Here is a 14,965-nt window from a genome sequence, read left to right as displayed (position 1 = left end):
GCCCTCGTTCCTGCCCACGCAACCGCACTCCGCACTAGACACCCGAGTTTGACCCCGCTGACGATGATGCCTCATAGGCCAAATCACCACCAAGGAGCTGGGCACCGTCATGCGCTCGCTCGGCCAAAATCCCAGCGAGTCTGAGCTCCAGGACATGATCAACGAGGTGGATGCCGACAACAACGGCACCATTGACTTCCCAGGCACCTCTCCCTCCCACTTCTGCCACACCCCCGCTCTAACCTCGTGCAGAATTCCTGACCATGATGGCCCGCAAGATGAAGGACACCGACTCCGAGGAGGAGATCCGGGAGGCCTTCAAGGTCTTCGACCGCGACAACAACGGCTTCATCTCCGCCGCCGAGCTGCGCCACGTCATGACTTCTATCGGCGAGAAATTGACCGATGACGAGGTTGACGAGATGATCCGGGAGGCCGACCAGGACGGCGACGGCCGAATTGACTGTACGTCCTGTTTGCTGCCATCACACGTGTCGCTCTAACACAATCCAGACAACGAGTTCGTCCAGCTCATGATGCAGAAGTAAGCCTCTGAAGTTGCGAGGTGGAATGACTACATGTATTGCGACGGTAGCACGGCTGAGAGTTGATGTCGACGAGTGACGGCACAGTTTGACCTACTTGGCGTGTCGTGTCTTTGTACCCCGGATTCGGTTGCTTGTAACCCGAGTCGCCCGGCTTGTTTGTCAGCGTCTGCAGGGAATTGTCTCCTATACCTATCCTCAATTCACATTCTCACGTATTTACCCCAACTTTCACTTTGGTGCAGAGCCTCTCCTGAATGGTCTTGAGCCACACTCAAGCCTTCGGGTTTTTGCAAGACACGCAGGGCCATGAGGCGGTGCATACCCGGACAAGCTTTGACCGCCTAGCCTGCGGGTCCTTTGCTGATCAGTCTCCATGGACACGAATGCGCGTCTTCAAGGGTAAACCTTCTTCCTCTGCCCAACTGCGCTGCGGATTGCGATCTTCGGCTGCTTCATTGCGATTGCCCTACGCCCCTCCCCCATGATGATCAACGCATCTGCGTCCACCACAGTGAGACAATATGGCAACCTCGCACAAGACACATAGACTTCCAAAAGGTGTGTGGTCGTGCAATTGCTTTCTGTTTGTTATGACCGACTCGCATACTCTTCTATTCGTAGTCTTGTACCCGTATTGCATTGCGAGCAGGAATATACGCAGTCCTCCTCGAGCCGAACGGGTCAAGAGGCCGTACTGCCGCCCCGTCTGTATGTCATCACTAGAAAGTATAGGCGAGATCGACACGAAAAGGGAATAAGGATCTTCGGTACAGCAAGTCATGGAGAGACGTTTATGGCAAATGCCATCTCCCGTTCGATTATCCACCCACTGACGGAAGTCCCCAGCATGGCGACTGCCATCTCACGTCCGAGTCGTCGTCATCGTAAACCACGACGGTTGCGGCTCCATCTGGCTTGGCAAGTAGAGGCGGAGGGAGCCGCGACGTTGCGCAACGGCTTTCTAGGCTTTCGAATAAGACATTTGCCCGGTACCGCCTAAGACGTTGAAGTTGCTAGGGTCTACTGACCCTCTCGACCGTTCTTGGGCGCGAGGTTGGCGTGTCGATGTGACTACGGAGGTGAAGAGTTTGCGTAGGTTGCTGAGTCATAACAGGCTGGGGCCAAGTGCGAACCCCTGAGTGTCTGGGAAGAAGTAGTGATACAAGTGTACCTTGGAATTTCCTTGGTACCCTTCTTGTATGGGTTGCAACTTTGTGTAGGAAGCGTGGAAACGTCCGAATCTTGATGAGTACGACTTGAAGAAGTGATTCAAGACATTGCGAAATGATAGATGTACTGGAGAAGCAATATTGAGCAAGTAAAACCTACAGTTCTCTTGGGAAGACTCATAAATAGTACACATGTTCACGTAATCGGATTTGGAAAAGCTGATCATGTACACTGTTTGACAATGGCCTAGAAGCATCGATGCACATCCCGTATGATTATTACGCCTTTATCAATGCCTACGGTTCGTTGGTACTTCTTCTATACAACATGGGAAGTAGCTGTCGCGAACCGTACGTACCAAGCTGTCGATACTCTAGCTACATGTCATATGACAGGAAATTGATGGATTGAGTCGTAGTGAACATGATGTTTGTCCGAGACGTGCGACCTTTAATATTTAAACGCAGTCAGAAATGCGGTATAAACTCTTGGCTTGATTCACGAGTGTAGGAACAGTAGATCTCGCTGTTGCCGCGAGTGTCCCCAGGCATCGTGATACCATAGGTAGGTTAGCGATGTAGGGGCCACCGTCCGTTCTGATCGAGCCGCCTATTCCCTCCATCTTCTCTTCCGTTCGAGAGGGTTTACTCAGGAATAACGTCATGCATGGGGTAATAACTCACCAGCTTATATAATCTTCAGCCTAGCTCTAGACCCAGCATCGCGCTCGCCAATCTACCGCTCGTTTTATGTGTACATGAGTATTGTGTAGACCCTGCATGCGACCGGGAAATCGTCCGCGTTTGTTCGAAGTGATACCAGTAGCAGCCCATGGGGTGCTCCGAGTTCACTCGATGCGACGATTCAGATCGACAGGCTAGCATCCGAGTGGTTCGGCTTCCTACTGCGCTGAAGACCTAGGCCGTTTCACTCGCTGGTCCGATCGGAAGGAAAATCTAATATATCGCGACGATGATGCTATTTCCAGTACGCACCGAACTGGTGCTTTAGAGTATGCTCCATGGGTCGGCTATCTATATAGCGCAAACGCATCCGACCGTCGATCTTGGGTATGCACGCGTCTATTACTGCGACCATGTCGATTTGTACGGAAGTTAAACTGTGAAAGACTCATAGAAGCCATATTCAAACGCCTGCATTTTATGCTCAATGCGACACCCATAACGATTGGCTCCGACGATCGCCCAGTTCACAGTTTATCTGGATGCACTGGCCGTGAGTGTGCATATATCTGCAGCTTCCGATCCTTGCTTGACCGCATCAATGCGCACCGATATTCTGTAGATGGGTAGGGGTTGAACACGGTAGAGAAGTACCGGGGCTAGCAAGCACTTTGTTAGCATGCAACGCCGTCAAGGGACGGCATGAATGCCTCAAGCCCAGGTGCGCTTCTGTTCCCGTGTTCACACCCGTGAGTTACAAATAAACAGCGAGACCGATATTTAGCAAAGAGGCTGGTCTGCTCGTCGCTTTCTTGATGCATGCACTGTGTAGTTTGCTGGTGGAATGTCTTCTCGCCTAGCGCTAACGTCATCACCTTGGCAGCTGATGGTATTGCTCCCATCGTCACTCATCGGATGAGCTGGTATTACGCCATTGGCTCCGTGCCTAGGTAGGTCCAAGGGCATCAAGTGTGATACTACGATGTATGCCGCATATGTCCTGTGAATAGTGTATTTATGTAGCAGTAGGCTGAAACCTTTTTGATGGCGCGCACACGACGTGCCTGCCAATCGCAGAGCTCGGACGTCGTTCCAGTGCTGATCATCCGGATCTGATCTGATGCAAATCAATCGTACTGTGTATTGTCAGCTCCTGTTGACGTAGAGCTGAAACACCAAAACAGGGACCCGTAGACCGTATCAGCGTACGTCACCTGATGCGTAGTGTGCAGTTAGGGTCGTTGGGCATAAGTGTGATGGTGTTGCTTCTAACCTTGACAGGGACGGGCGAACGAGGCGGAGCAGGTTCCGCGAGCACATGCCGAGCTAGATGTTCCGCCCATTGCCATGGACGATCGTCAAGTACGTGTACCCAATAGCTACCTAATGGTGCAGGGGAACCAACATGGGGCACTAGCTGAAATCTACGCGCTCCGCACTGAGGTGGTCGGCATCATTAGCTTACTTGTTGTTCCAAGCTGCACGGATACATGACCTACGCATTGGCGTTCGCAACGGAGCCGTGAACCATTATGTGTGGGTGGACGATGTTGTGGATGCGGTCAATAACTAAGCTGCTGGAGGATCTGGGGAAGGTACCCAGGCGCATTAGTAGCGGCTCTCAGGCGATGCGAGCTACATTATGCACACCTCCGACCGACGTTATTCCGGTAATGCACATGGAAAACGACGGGCACATACTTTATATACTGTCGTAAGTTTCCCTGCTGTCTTGAGACTATACCACGTATTCGGACCTCCCACTGGCCGCTCATGCGGGCGCCATAGGTGTCTTCAGTAACAGTGGATAGCTTCAAGTACGTACCCAACTCTCATCCTCTTCCAGTGTCGTCATCTTTCTCGCATGAGAGCTATGGTGTGTGACAAATTTGCTGTAAGACGCTATGAGATGGCTGTCTAGGAATTCATCCGAAAAAGGGGATCTTCTAGAAGTAGTGGAGTCGGAAAACAAGGCGAGAGACGGGAAGGAGCGAGCATGATCATCAAGAATCCATTCATAGAATCTTGTCGCTTAAATCTCGGCGCAAAAGCCCGTTAATCTTGAGTTTGACGAGGTGGCTTCCGTAGTGGTGTGGTGTTTAAGACCGTCGCAAAACTAGTGAGCTCCATGAGTCGCATCACTACACGTCGACCGTGGGGCAGGGTCGCTCCGAAAGACAACAGAAGATGAGGAACGGAGATTGTGGAGCGATTGAACTGCTGTGTTTTCGTTCAGCAGAACGACTGTTGCACGTTTATATGTCTAATAACAGCAATAGCGGAAAGAGATGAGAGGGAGTGACTTCGCTGTCGTCCGCGAGTAATAGTGTTGAATAAGCGAATCTAATGCTGCATGTAGGAGGTCAAGTCTTCAATGCATTGAAGGCAGTTACCAGCAAATCAATGTTGAGCTTGCCATTGCGCAGAAACTATTGGGCATGCGTACATGAACAGCTCCGAAAGGGGGCTTAACGATATGACAGCTCAATGACAGCTCACAGGTCAGGCAACCAGCGTTCGACAAAGGTCGTAAAGGCAGATAGTCGAATGGTTCGCGGCATGAGGCGTCTGTCACGGTGGTCACAGCTGTTATTCGCATCCACCGCGCACACTGACAGCCATTGTCAAACGTGACTGCAAGATGATCCGTTGATGCAGCGAATCTTCAGGGCATATGTGGAGCTGGTTCAAAAGATTGTTATGGATTTCATTTACGTCGTCAGTACTTACGTACGCGTGTACGCACGGCGCTCCGTAGAAGCGAGATCGAGTATGTGCCGGCTAAAAAGGCAGGGCGATGCAGACTTTGCAACTGGTAAGGGCGGAGAAAATTCGAGTGACGAAAAATTCTTGTGCATAGCCTGTACAGAGCCTGCAGTTAGAGCACACGTATTGGCAATCTACCGCGGAAGTTGGCGTGGCCAATCCGGTAACGAATGTGCGTATTGTTCTGTGCAAGAAGATGAAAGAAAGGGTCGTTTGTGAAACCCTGGTACGAAAACATTTTGGTGCAGAGCTGTGCATGGGGGTAGTTTGCCTTGCCGTAGATCCGAGGGTTTGATGTGTGTGATGGACGTTGCTGGTTGAACAGTTGGGAGATGCCGCATCTTGGAAACTCATGATGACGTTCTAGCATCCACGTGCGTGCCATGTGCTGATTACGCAAAGACCCGCCTGGGGCCGGAAGATCCAGGGACCGCTATGCCTACAGCGTCGTGCGTCCGACGCGAATTTGTACAAGCTGCTCCGGAATATACACCAAGTTGACTACGGCTCAACTGTGACTGACGGTCGTGCAGGGTTCGGGTGGCAGGAGCAAGTTGCAAATCTGTCCGCAACGACGGTGCAAGTTGGTCGCCAAGAGAAGCTCCAGATACACGCCTGCGAACATAGTGTGACGCTCGCTTGCGTGACTGAAGACGACTAACCGCGCATTACACGCGGAGAAGGGTTGTTCCTGTAAGGTTCCCCTTGTGCGAGTCGCTCCTGGCAGGATTCACAGGAGGTTTCTAGAAGTGGTGTGTTTCCGAGAGATCCCAGCTGCAGGCAAACCTTGACGGAAGAGACTGACTCGGTACTGAATCCGTGACGCTGGATAGTGGACGATGGGTTTAGGAGGCAAGCAGAGCTTCTAGCGTGTCCCCTATTTAGGAGATACAGGACAGACAAGTAGGTATAGCGGACGAGGTGGAAGGCCGTCAGATTAGGGAAGAGAAGCGTCGTTTGTCATGTGTGTTCCCCCTGACGTATCGAGGCTGCATGTCTCCTAATTCGATTCAGCTCGCCAGCGCTCAAGCAGGTATGTGGGCTGTCTCCCTACTCGGCTCGACATGGTCACGGACCGCAAGGTTGGGGATTTGCGATGCGAACGGTCTCTGGCCCGCCATCATGGGCCAACTCACGGACTGAATCGCGTGTAAAGTAAGGGCGAATGATTGACGGGGTGGCGCATGGCTGTCGCTCCCAAGGCTCCCTATTCACGCAAGCCCTGTCCGGTTGGTCGTGGCAGGGGCCCATGTGCCTCCGACGCCCCCCGTGCAGGGATGGCGCGACGTACGTGCAGCGTGCAGCGTGCAGCCATGCATCGGTGCTGCTTAGTCTTGGCTGCAAACGGGATGCTGCAGTCGTCGGGCCTGGTAGTGGAGGCCAGGTGTGATGGAAGCCAGACGGCGTGCTGCGCGATGGTGGGTGATGACCAAGGGCGGCGACGCTGCAGCTGTTTGAATTACGAAAGCTAACGGGCCGGCGCATCGCATTCTCCCCTTGTGCACAGTGCCTCGCAGACAGGCCCGTGTTGGACGGCTCGAATCGCGTCGGGCACAATACCCCGGCTAACGCAGCTTGCCGGTACCTGGTGGCTCTAACCTAAAGGTCCACCCAGCCCGCGGGCTCTTCAACGCTGCTCCGTGTGCTCTCTGGATGCTGAAACGTGCTTGAGGCGATCCCAAAGTGAGGCCCGCCCCAGCCCCGGCCCTTCCATGTCGAACGGTTTTGAACTTTGTTTGTCTGGACGCCGTCGTCCTCACCCACCCCACAGCACACCCAAGGAGGCTTTGGATACGAATCTCTACCTGTTCCGGCAGCTGGGCGACAGATACGACACACAGGACAAGAGAGGCAAGAAGAGAGTCGAGTTGGTCGATTGAGACGTGTCGTGGAGCTCCGGGCGCTCATGTCTTTCCTAGGCCTCCGTCCGCACTCGCGCAGCAGTCACACGACGAAAGGCTTGACGTCGCACACACAACGATCGGACGCGACTCTGGTCAGCTCGCAACCGCCGCCTCGCTCGGGCAGAGGCATGGCCGGGGTCATGGACATGGAGCGGACGCGGACACGACGGGAACGAACCTTTATCGGCAGCGAGTGCTGCGTGTGTGAGGAGAACCTCGAGTACACGCTGCGGGGCGAGCGGATACTGCAGCTCTCGTGCGGCCATGTGTCGCACGAGGCGTGCTTCTACGAGTACATCCGCGAGTTCGAGTCGCAGCACTGCCCGACGTGCGATGCGACGCTGGGGCTCGACAGCAGCAGAGGGGGCAACGTGCTCGACCTTGGTAGGCAGCCCTCGCAGACGGCGGCGGGCAGGCAGGCTGATGTGCGCGCAGAGAAACTGTCGACGATTGTGCGTTCGGTGCAGCACGAGGCGCCGCCGCCGCACGCCGAGAGCCAGCGCAGCGCAGCCAACACGCCCACGCCGTGGGACAGCCAGGCTGAGCGGCCGCACGACGAGCACCAGCAGCAGCAGCACCAGCAGCAGCACGGGCGGTCGCGCACCGGAAGCAACGCGTCGGCGCGATACCCGCCCACGACACACACACGGCAGCGGGACAGCAGCCACAGTCGCGACCGCGGCTCCGAGCGGGGCGCGTCGCTGTCGCTGTCACAGGCGCAGTCGCGGGCCCACGGGCGCAGCGATTCGGGCGCGACGGGGCTCGCGTCGTCGAGCGAGTATGCCGCGACGCACGATGGGCGGCGGCACGACTACGACGTGCAGTCTATGGAGACGAGCCTCAGCAGCCCGCGCGGCGGCGTGCGGAGCCCCATCCCCGCGCCCACCGTCACCGTCCGCAGCGAGTTCCCCACGCTGAGCCGGTCGCGGCAGCAGCAGAGCCTGACGTGCCTCGTCACCGTCGAGGTGGTCGAGGGCAAGTGGCGGCCCAGCCCCGACGACCTGCCGCGAGCGCCGCCGCCGCTGCCGCCGCTCGCCAGCGTGGCCGAGAGCGATTACGAGCGCTCCAAGTCGCCCGCGCCGCCGTACGAGCCGGCGGCGCTGCTCGATGACATGACCGAAGACCTGCACGCCCGCGTCGACAACTGGCACGGCCTCGACTTCTCGCGCTTCGGCAAGCTGCGCCTCCATGGCCACATCCGCGTCGGCAAGGACCGCCAGTCGTGGCAGGAGCTCGAGTGCTACCTCTTCTCCGAGATGCTCATCTGCGTCAAGGAGAAGAAGACGCCGCCCCTCACCAAGACAAAGTGCACCCTCAAGGGCTCCATCCTCATCAAGAAGCACCTCAACCACGTCGAGCACGCGCCCGACAGCCTCGTCCTGACCCTCAGCCTCTCCGTCGCCGAGCTGCCCGCCTTCCACCTGCAGTTCCACGACCGCAGCCAGCTCGACCTCTGGCGCCGCGCCCTCATGGACATCCGCCTCGACTTCCCCACCGCCGCCCGCCTGCCCGACTACGACCACGACAACTCGGGCCCCGACGACGACGACTACCGCCGCCCCAAGCGCCTCTCCTCCATCAACTCGTCCTACGGCGCCGCCAGGTCCACCATGACCGCCCCGACCGAGTACAGCGCCCCGCGCGCCGCCGTGCCCGAGCCGCGCCCCCCGCCCTCGATCCACGTGCCCGTCGACATTGTCGTCGTCATCCCCGTATCCTCCTCCATGCAGGGCTTGAAGATCAACCTGCTCCGCGACACCCTGCGCTTCCTGGTCCACAACCTGGGCGAGCGCGACCGCATGGGCCTCGTCACCTTCGGCTCCAGCGGCGGTGGTGTCCCCATCGTCGGCATGACGAGCAAGGCGTGGAGAGACTGGCCCAAGGTGCTCGATTCCATCCGCCCCGTCGGCCAGAAGAGCCTGCGCGCAGACGTCGTCGACGGTGCCAATGTCGCCATGGATCTGCTCATGCAGCGCAAGTCCAGCAACCCCCTCTCCAGCATCCTGCTCATCAGCGATTCCTCCACCTCCGATGCTGAAAGCGTCGACTTTGTCATCTCCCGCGCCGAGGCTGCCAAGTCCGTAGCCCCTTCCTCCCACAAATCCGCGCAACCACTGCTAACACGTAATCCAGGGTCTCCATCCACTCCTTCGGTCTAGGACTGACACACAAGCCCGATACCATGATTGAACTTTCTACCCGCACCAAGGCTTCGTACACGTACGTCAAAGACTGGATGATGCTGCGTGAGTGTGCAGCTGGCTGTCTCGGCTCCCTCCAGACTACCTCGCATCAAAACGTCAAACTCAAGCTACGACTACCCGAAGGCTCTCCTGCCAAGTTTGTCAAGATCAGCGGCGCCCTACAGATTACAAAACGAGCCACCGGACGAGACGCCGAAGCCGCGTTGGGTGACCTGCGTTTTGGCGACAAGCGAGACATTTTGGTCCAACTAGCCATTGCACCAGACACCGGCTCACCAGAACAGCTTCCTCAGGACCCTTGGGAGTCGATTGTGTCTGGCCTTGAGGCTCTCGGTGGACCGCTCGACCAGGACGACTCACGCACACTCAGCGTTGAAGAAGTGCCGCTGATCCAGGCAGACCTGACGTACGGTGACATCCTACGCGAAGGGTCTTTGTCACATTTACCACGCCCGTCGTTACTCGCCATCACTCTGCTACCGTCAGGGCCAAAGAAGAGCCCGACTGGAAGACCACCAACACCTCCCATCCCACCTCATCCTCACGTCGTGCAGCGACGCATGGAATTGCTCACCTCAGACATGCTGACACGCGCATTGACGCTTGTTTCGCGTGGGCAACACGACCGCGCACACCACCTTCTCAAGGAAACGCGCAGTATTCTAAAAGGACTCGGAAAAGGAGGTCTGCCACCACTTCCACCTCCAGGTCACCGACGCAACGAACCATCCAGTGCAGCAGGCAGCACTGGATCCGCATCACCGACATTGCACAGTACCAGTGGCGACTTGCGTGCGCGAACGCCCTCGCCTCATGCGGATAGCCCCTTTACTCCTGCAGCAGGCATTGATGTCAGAACCATGTATGCGCTTGACGCAGAACTCGAGTCCAGTCTCGAGTGGATCAACCACCCTGCTGTCTTCGGTAGGGATTCGCGAAAGGCCGTGTTGCAGGCAATCGGTGTCATCTCATCCCAGCGCGCGTACACCTTCCGCTCGCCCTCGGAATCTCTCTGGGCAGAGCGCATTGCTGGTGTCAAGCGCCTATCCGAACGCGCACGCGACTGGCGCGAAACCGGCGACCAAGAAGCCTTGATGGAGGAGAATTAATTGCGCGCAACGACTCTTCGATCTCTTCGCATTTGCTTGCATATACCCTGTATCATAGCGCATCACTCTTTGGTATCATGTTTCCTTGCTTCCATTCACGGCCATATCTTTCTTTTTGGCGATTTCACTGTTAGAGCTGTCATCGGGCTCATCCCACTTGAGACGTCTTGTTTCTCTTTGTTTCTCTTATTGGGTTTACGATACCAACACGGGTCTATATCTCCTTGCATTGGGTGGACCTCCTGGATTTGCAAAAGTAGGACTTGGGCGTCGCTCTCACCACATCTATGCTTTAGAGAGCACCACAGCCCCTTGGCGATTGATTGGCTACACATATGCACTTAGACGCACGAATATCACATCCGTACCATACTCCGTACCGTATGGCATCTGCTACGCTACTTGGGTAAACCGCAACGTTCACGTATGCTCAATAGCTATACCGGGTACAAGCACCCGCAGCTTGTGCTAACCCCTGAAATTGCATCACCCGTGTGTCTTTTAACACGCTGATTGCTGTAAGGGTCAGTCTACACTTGGTCAAGGCAGTCTTGGAACTCCACTGCGGTGAGTTCCGATGGTGGACGCCATGGCTACGAACAAAAGCCGGCAGAGCTACTTCTTCGGTGCGTTCGGGTGCATTACCCCTCACCTTAATCCAGTACCGTTATATATCTATAAGTTTGCAACTATACATTCATGCAAGCATTGTTCATCTCGGCATGCAAGGATTCCTACCGCGACTTTGTGCACAAAGATATGCAGCGGACAAGAGCGTTCTTGACCGCATAAATGCGACATTGTTGCTGTGTGCGCTCAGGTCTCTGTCTCAGACTGCCAACGACCACCTGAAACTCCCAGCCGACAGCTCGCTTGGGCGCCAAATGCAATTGGTTTTGTCTTACTGGAACGAGAACGGTGCAGCTACACAAGTCAAAGGTGAAATCGAGGCCTGCATATTGATGCATGGGCTCAGGCAGTCAGTTCATCGTTCGCAATCGGCGAATCCTGCCTGCTGCGGTAACAAATCTTCGCGCTGTACGGTCATGCACGCTGATTTGCGAGCCAAACGATAGAGCACAGGCACCCAGAGCAGTGGGTTGTACCTGAAGTGTACCGGCTTCCGTCTTCTTACGCGCCTATTGTACCTGCCATCCGTTGTGAAGGCCTGTTGACGTCAAGCCCTGGAACAAGCCAAGTGCCAACTACTCACCCCACTGTCTAGATGTCCCACTCCTTCTTCTCTTTTCTTCAACAATCACCCGTCACATGCTCCCCAAACGGCACATGCTGAGGTAAACGGCGATGCAGTACTGCCGAAATGACCAGGATGCGAAACGTGTCCTTCCCGTCGCCCCTACTGGCAAATGTCGGCTGTGTCCAAGACGACTTTGTCAGACCTGGGAACATCAACGGATTCCTCTGTGGCTGTAGTACACCATGCAATATATCAAGTCTTATTCTGGTGCAGCATCTACAAACGCCTACTCATGCTGCGATTCAAGGGCCACGGCAAGACGCAGGAACCGGTCTTAATTGAGAGGGGCGCGGCGTGGACGAATGCCGCGGAAACATACCGGCTACATCCTGCATGTCGCTGCAGATACAGATGCGGCTGCAGGTGCATCTGTCCCGCTGTAAGAACTTGCTGGCTACATCGAGTATCCCCGGTGTCCATCAGGTTAAGACGCCCAAAAAGCAAACAACATCAGTACCTAGTCCATGGATATAGATCGCGTTCCGACAAGCCAATGAACTCTCATCCCAGTTGACAAGATATGCTAATGTCAAACAGTAATCACTTCCAGGTCGTCTCTCAACCCACGTTTGATCGCTCGTCGCATTGCACAAGGGGCAGCACAGTCTCGATGTCGCTGCGATTGTACCCATTGGCGGCTCGTCAAACTTTCCCCACTTGCTAGGAAATGCCCAACTTTTGCAAGCCCTTCGCATCTTGACGCACGTGCGAGACCCTAAGGTGGTGTTGGGTGGACCGATGGCATTTCCTTTGCGAGGCGAGCGGGCGGGACTTCGGTTCGATCATTCTCAGCCACATCTCGTTGACAAGGGTATGTAGATGCATGTTACGAATACGCTTACCAAACGGCTATTCCGGTGTAGTTCTACACTGGAGATCATGCTGACATGGGTCTTTAGGCGAGTCTGAAATCCAAAGCTGCATCGACGGTTGGGCTCTGTATGGCCCATAGCCCGCCATACAGGTAAAATAACGTGCTCTTAATGTGGAAGTGATGTCGCAGGATTGCCAATGCTGATTCTTGTTAGACTGTGACTGTTGGTAGCTGACCACGCAGATCCGACGTGCCGTGATCGTGAAGAGGCGGTGTTCTCGACAATATTGCTTTGCTCCGCACTTTCCTTCTTCATGGCCACACACTGGAGCGCATCACCGCTGCCGATCAGACCTATCGCGCTATTGTGGGACCTATGCAGCGGCCATCGAGATAGATCCATAATTCTCCCGCAAACCCAGCGCTGGAACCATTCCGTCAAAAGCAATACTTTCGGCCCGCAGACCAAGTTTACAACTGTGGCATGAGCGCCGTTTTGCCGGAGGCTAAGTCCAAGTGCCAGGTGTGGAGAGGGGCAAGACTCCGTGGTCCGCGCAAAAGCAAGCAACAGCTGAAGGACTGGGATAAGCGGGGTAATCGCAAGAGCGCATATCAAATTACATCATAGCCAGCAAGAAAAAGCATGGCGTCGTGTGAGTGTGCGTGTGTGCCAGAACTCAACATATCCACCCTTTGTCACACCGATATGCACATTTATACACAAACGGCGAAGATTACTTGCAAAACAAATGTTGACGACTGTGTGCGCATCATACTTTGTATGCAGCTAGAACATGTGGAAAGATGCAAGGTCTCATCTTTGCCTTGTTGGTAAGCCAGACACCCAATGGCGCACGTGCTATTACTTATCCCTACAGTATTTATCTTGCTTAGAGCGGCTATATGGGACCATCAGATCTTTGCGATGAAGCCTACAAGGACCCCTAATCGTTTGTGCTTGTAACATGCACCTGTTCCGATGCTCAACATAAACTGGGTTGGTATTTTTGTGTATTGACCTAATGCCCTCTATACGCAAGCATCAACATCACAAATCAACTACATAGCCTTTCTCTCTGTCGAGACACACTACATCCGTCGGCGTTACGGTAATGGTCGGTGCGGATAGAATGAAAGATGCGCGCAAATAGCTAATGCGTCCGTGTCATGATATCTGTTTGCTACCTAGCTACCCAGTCAAAATACTTCCAAGGTTTGATTCAACAAGGCCTATCCAACATCCAACATGCATAACACAAAGCCCTCGTCCCAAAACCTCTACTTGCTATACTCTTTTACAAAACGAATAACAGACTCGTTAACCTCTTTCGGATTGGATGCGCTCAAGAAGTGCTGGCCGCCTTCGATAACCTCCAATTTGGCATTCGGCGAGTTCGTGAAGAGTTTCATCTCCTCTTTGGCGTTCGCGACCGAATAAACAACATCGCTAGTTCCCTGTGACAACAGTCAGTTGCGAAATCACCCTAGAGAACACATCCGCAATGAGACCAACGTTGCTATGAAAAGAAAAGCATCCATCCACTTACATGCAACCGCAAAACCGGACACAGCACATCGCTCAAGCGCATATGCAATCCGTCCCGATCTCTAAGATTAATTGCACACATCCTGATCCTTCGACGTCCTTCGTCGCCTTGATAATTGTTCTTAATCTCATCAATCCAGAAGGCGCGGACGTCTTCGGGACAGTCCTCCTTCCCCAAGCCCACGTCGATGAGGAAGTTGCAGAAATCTGTGCTGGGTACAAAGTTTGGCGTAGGCTCATTGGATTCGGTGCCGAATTCGCCGGTGATGCGGTCAGCGAGGGGGTCAACGGCGTGCCAACAGCCTAGATCGCGAGAACGAGGGGACTCATAGTCTAAGGATGTTCCAAGAGGTACTATGCCAAGGATCTTGGTAGTTCCTCTGTCAATATCTGGTAGAGTGCGTCACAAATCATTAGACATGGCGTGGGTCGCTTACCTTTTCCGGCGCCAAAAGTGCCATTCGTACCGTCACCCATCCTCCCTGGCTCGTCCCTAATACAAAAGCTTTCTTCACACCCAGCTTCTCCATAACCTGCAGATTCATCATCGCAGTATCCCAGTACGTCCAGTTCTCAGTCTTTGCGCGCGTTTGTCCATGACCCAATAGCTCGATCGCTACCAGATTCATCACCGATGTAAGTGTTTCGTTCGTGTATGCATCACGATAGAGCTCCGAGGACGTAGCGAAGGAGTTTATCAAGATGAGGGTGGGTTTGGAGGCGTCCACGGGACCGGAGGTTTGGTAGGCAGCTGTTATGCCGCCGAGGTGGGGGACGTCAATGGTTTTGGTGTTTGGCATGATGCACAGCGAGAAAGTGTACTGTCTTTCGAGTATGGGCGGTTGGTGATCATAGTTGCGAGTCGTGAGGCTGATGTTGTCGTGTGAATTTGCAACGACGTCACATGTCGATCCTGTGGGGAACGTTCGGGCCGGGGGGGGGGGGGGGGGGGGGGGGGTGTTT

General features: G+C 54.8%; 3 protein-coding genes across 3 annotated transcripts; all 3 read left to right on the top strand.

The window, feature by feature from the left end:
- Positions 1–266: 266 nt before the first annotated feature.
- J4E93_001895 (uncharacterized protein) lies at positions 267–548 on the top strand (the record flags this gene model as incomplete). The annotated part of the gene is made up of 2 exons (XM_049339843.1): positions 267–465; positions 514–548. The coding sequence occupies 2 exons, from the start codon at positions 267–269 to the stop codon at positions 546–548; spliced, it is 234 nt and encodes a 77-aa protein (XP_049203800.1).
- Positions 549–7,199: 6,651 nt separating this feature from the next.
- Positions 7,200–9,230, top strand: J4E93_001894 (uncharacterized protein; the record flags this gene model as incomplete). Its single annotated transcript, XM_049339842.1, is given in 2 exon segments — positions 7,200–7,208; positions 7,224–9,230. 2 exon segments carry the CDS (start codon positions 7,200–7,202, stop codon positions 9,228–9,230), a joined length of 2,016 nt encoding a protein of 671 aa, XP_049203799.1.
- Positions 9,231–9,310: 80 nt separating this feature from the next.
- Positions 9,311–10,384, top strand: J4E93_001893 (uncharacterized protein; the record flags this gene model as incomplete). The annotated part of the gene is given in 2 exon segments (XM_049339841.1): positions 9,311–9,317; positions 9,330–10,384. 2 exon segments carry the CDS (start codon positions 9,311–9,313, stop codon positions 10,382–10,384), a joined length of 1,062 nt encoding a protein of 353 aa, XP_049203798.1.
- Positions 10,385–14,965: the final 4,581 nt, after the last annotated feature.

The sequence above is a fragment of the Alternaria ventricosa genome, assembly GCF_023758065.1.
Source record: "Alternaria ventricosa strain BMP 2768 chromosome Unknown scaffold_2, whole genome shotgun sequence".
In the NCBI taxonomy this organism is placed as follows: Eukaryota; Fungi; Ascomycota; class Dothideomycetes; order Pleosporales; family Pleosporaceae; genus Alternaria; species Alternaria ventricosa.
This window is presented reverse-complemented; position numbering and strand designations above follow the sequence as displayed.